Raw genomic sequence first — 3,809 nt, 5'->3', positions numbered from 1 at the left:
GGCGCCAGCGACAATGACCATCTCCCAAGGCCTTTGAGCAGCAGCTGAGGATGTAAAGATCCCATTTTCTGGCAGACTTGACAAGCAGGTGAGTCCACAGGTAAACAGKTTGGTAGGGCTTGGGAGAACATCATACACTGACAGGATTAGGAACTTGAAGTGGTGTGGTTCCACCTTCCAGATATCTGCCCAGCTGATCTTACAGTCAATGATATGCTCCCAATTCATCCAGGTCCCCTGCTTGGACATGCCCACCATCCTGCTAAAGTGAACTTCCTCCACCTCGGCTCGTTCCTCCTCCTGAATCAGTCTCCACTTCTCCTTTCCCCTAGCTCTGCTGTAGCTAGGTCTTGGATTACTACCCAGCCCGGTCCGACCAGAGGCCACGTGCCTACTAGGCTGCTGTGTCTCAACCTTGCCTCCGCTTGTTCCACTGCTTCCTGAGCATACCACTAACGCCCTGTTCTAACTTCTACTCCTGCAGAGGACCCCTTGATGTCAATAGTCTCTGTAGAGCAGGACTTCTCTGGCCCGGGTCACCTTGAACTCCTCTGCTAAACTGGTGAATGGGAGCCGCAGCTTGGCGTTATGCCCGAAGAGCGCAATGTTGCTTAAACTCTGTGGCAGGCCCAGCCACCTCTGCAGGAACTTGCTAATCTTCCTCTCAAAGCCCTCCACGAGGGTAATATAGGGACTTCATAGACTAGCAGTGACCTGAGGAGATGAGGCAAGATGCCATGTTTATAGTATTCACAGAATGTACAGGAGCTGGATCCATATCTACAAGAGTGAGGATGTCTCTGCTTCAACAGAGACACCAGGAACACATTAGTCCATTACTGCAGTTATTAGTCTCTGAGAGTTGAAGATGATCTTTAAGGTTGGAGTCTCAGAGGAACCAGTCCATTAGTGATGGTTCGAGCAACACCCGATGCGTCGAGCTCATAGAATTAAACCCTGTGTCAGTGAGCGCATCGCAAAAGAGGTCACGTGACCACGTCCCAGGCTCTGGGATGTAAAATAAATATGAAATTGAGTTTTTGAAAAATCTATAAAACTTGAAAACAATCCATGGGATTGCTGTATACCTTCAAAATAAGGGAAAATCTGTGGAAATTATGGACAATCTGTACAACTTGACATGTAGGTAGGCTATGCAAATTTGAAAATAAGGCATTTGTTGTGATTTCTTTGCTTCATTATTGTGGCAATTAGTGTTCTTCACCTGCACCTTCCTGATTGGCTGGTGGAGTTCACCTGCAGCAGGTTTCCTTGATGAGCTCCTGGGCTTTATTAGACGGCACTGAAGATCTGGTTCTCGCCGGAGCAACACATACCGATGGTATATGTCCTGGCTGCTCATATTTGAATATTACCTTGAGTTTATTTACCTGTGTCTAAGTGTTTTTTAATACTTCATTGCAGTATCACTGTATGTTTATTATTATTATTGCTTATAAATCAGTGTGTTTTATGTAACTGTGTTTATCTTGCTCAGTCGTTTAAAATTAACTTGAAACAAAAAGTAAGTAAATACAGTATGTGTTATAGGTTATTTTTTTGTTGTAAAAATGCTTCATGAGAAAGAATCTCATATCGTTTGAAAGCCTGGTAATTTTATTTTAAATGGTGCCACATTTGTAAGGAACATGCATTTGTGGAATGAGCAGAGCTCAGTATGTGGCTTGTGCACAGGAAGAATTTGCCAAATCTTCTGGTACCCCAGGTGTTGCGAAACTGTTGCCCAAAGATTTTATTTTTGTGCTAACTATCTTGTTGCAGTTTTTGGAGAAACATTAAGAACTTCTGATTTTTATTCTGAGTCAGACCTTTTAGTTTTCATAGCGATAGTGAAACAAAGAGTACTATTTGACAACTGAAAACCAGGTGAGTTGGCAGCTGTTCACAGTTCACATCTGTTTATTTAAACCAGTGAAATAAGGTTTTACAGGATGACAGCGAGCACAATCTGAGCTGGTGGTTAAAACTTTTTTAACTTAAAAAAAGAAAAACAAACAGACAAAATAAAATAAAAAGAGTATCCTTCACATCACATTTATCACAAATCTTGCAGAAAGAACATCCTTGTTGAGTTCAAATGTTTTTCCTAAACTACGAGGACATCAGTGCACAGTTCACTTTGTTTCTTCAGTGCTTCCTGTTTTTCACAGTCTCTATTTCAACTTTTAAACAAACATGCATACAAAACCTTACCCTGGTTAAAAATGTTCACTTGTTACACTTTATTACTTTCTTTTTAAAAAATGGCTAAATGTTTTTCTATTGTTATTCTCTATAAACATCATCCCTGCACATCATAATATGTGGACAAGTTTAACCCTTAAAAAACATCTGTGCATCGTTACAACTCAGTGTAATTATCTCAACATGTACAGCATAAAACCCTCCAGTGTGTGAGTGTGAGTGCACATCTTCAAGCAGCAAATCAGCTCAGAACACCGTTTATCTTGCATATTTCTACACAGCTGCAGTCATTAAATAAAAATGATAAACTATCTGATCAATGAAAAATACTTCAGTTCCATCAAGGCTGTTGTTTCAGGTGGATCCATCATTCAGAGATATTTGTGGTGGGAATAATCGTCTTTGTTTGGTTCAGTTAAATTAAACCACTTTACATCCTGATCAGTTGATCTGCATTAAGTTTTCTTATTTATTTTTATAATATTCATATAAATATGGGAGGAGTAAATGTTTTGGTGCTCTGTTGCTTTACTAAAGTGCCGTTTTTTTTAAATGTTCAGAGCGAGGTAACAACAAAAATGTATTGTGCAATTTATTTGTACTATAAGAACCCCTCCCTCAGTAGGTTTATGATGTTACGTAAGAAGAAAAATAAAAAAAAGTTTTATGAGGTGTCAGAGTTCATAAATGTATTAATGAAGATAGAAACAAGATTCTGAGTTTAACTCGAGAAATAAAAAGTTGAAGTTCGAACAGAAGMAGTGACGTCAGCTGTCCTGCTGAAGGATGTGAGGAGAGAAAAATGGAGCTTTAATGTCTCTGTTGGTTCCTGCAGGACAGAATCTGAAGGTTTTTCATGATTTAGTTTCTCTTTCTTTCTCAGTTTCTCCTCAGAAAGTTTATTTTATCTTTAACATCTCACTCCTCACTGATGCCGTGCTCCCACGCCACCTTGGCCTGCTCCTCCTTGGTCGCAGCGATTATGGGCTGGGAGATCTTCCTCGGCATGGGTCGAGGAGCAGGAGGGGCCGGAGGTCCGGACTGGGTGACCAGGGGATCCTCCTCAGGGATACAGCCCTCTCTGAGGTAGGGTTTGGGGGGCAGGACTGGAGGGGGCTCGTGGAGGTGGTAGAGAGGGGGATTGTGGGGGATGTAGTGCGGGTGGAAGTGGTGGTGGTAGAAGAGATGCTGCTGCTGCTGCAGACCCTCCAGCTGGGGCTGTGGGCCTCCAGCACTGCTCAGAACCGGAGCCTGGACCTGACAGCCCACCTGCGCTGGGTTGACCCCTCCGGGGGCGGAGTGGCTGCGGCAGGGCGGGGGTTTGACTCCCTCCAAGACATCTGGCTCGGACATGCTGTACCTGACGGGCTGGTACGGAGAGTCCAGGTCCTCCTGGTCGGTGGTCCAGGCCTGGCTGCTGGGGACGGACTCCAGAGTGTCGGTCCGGCTGGCTGGGGGGTCCGAGGAGGAGGTGGGGCAGCCGAAGTTACTCTCGCTGAGGGAGGAGACCCCAGAGCTGGCGCTGCCGGACAGCGTGGAGTTACTGCCATCCAGGACGGACTGAGGACTGGTGGGCGAGGCAGGTATAGGGTGCAGGGGAGACT

General features: G+C 44.3%; 1 protein-coding gene across 1 annotated transcript in view; it reads right to left on the bottom strand.

The window, feature by feature from the left end:
• Positions 1–1,902: 1,902 nt before the first annotated feature.
• The window catches only part of dock3 (dedicator of cytokinesis 3), a gene marked incomplete in the record, with an annotated part of 147,558 nt that continues 145,651 nt past the window's right edge, over positions 1,903–3,809 (bottom strand). Inside the window, 1 exon segment of the mRNA XM_014016064.1 lies at positions 1,903–3,809. Within this exon segment, the coding sequence (XP_013871518.1) occupies positions 3,124–3,809 (686 nt within the window).

This window comes from Austrofundulus limnaeus, unplaced genomic scaffold (assembly GCF_001266775.1).
Source record: "Austrofundulus limnaeus strain Quisiro unplaced genomic scaffold, Austrofundulus_limnaeus-1.0 Scaffold137, whole genome shotgun sequence".
Classification (NCBI taxonomy): domain Eukaryota; kingdom Metazoa; phylum Chordata; class Actinopteri; order Cyprinodontiformes; family Rivulidae; genus Austrofundulus; species Austrofundulus limnaeus.
This window is presented reverse-complemented; position numbering and strand designations above follow the sequence as displayed.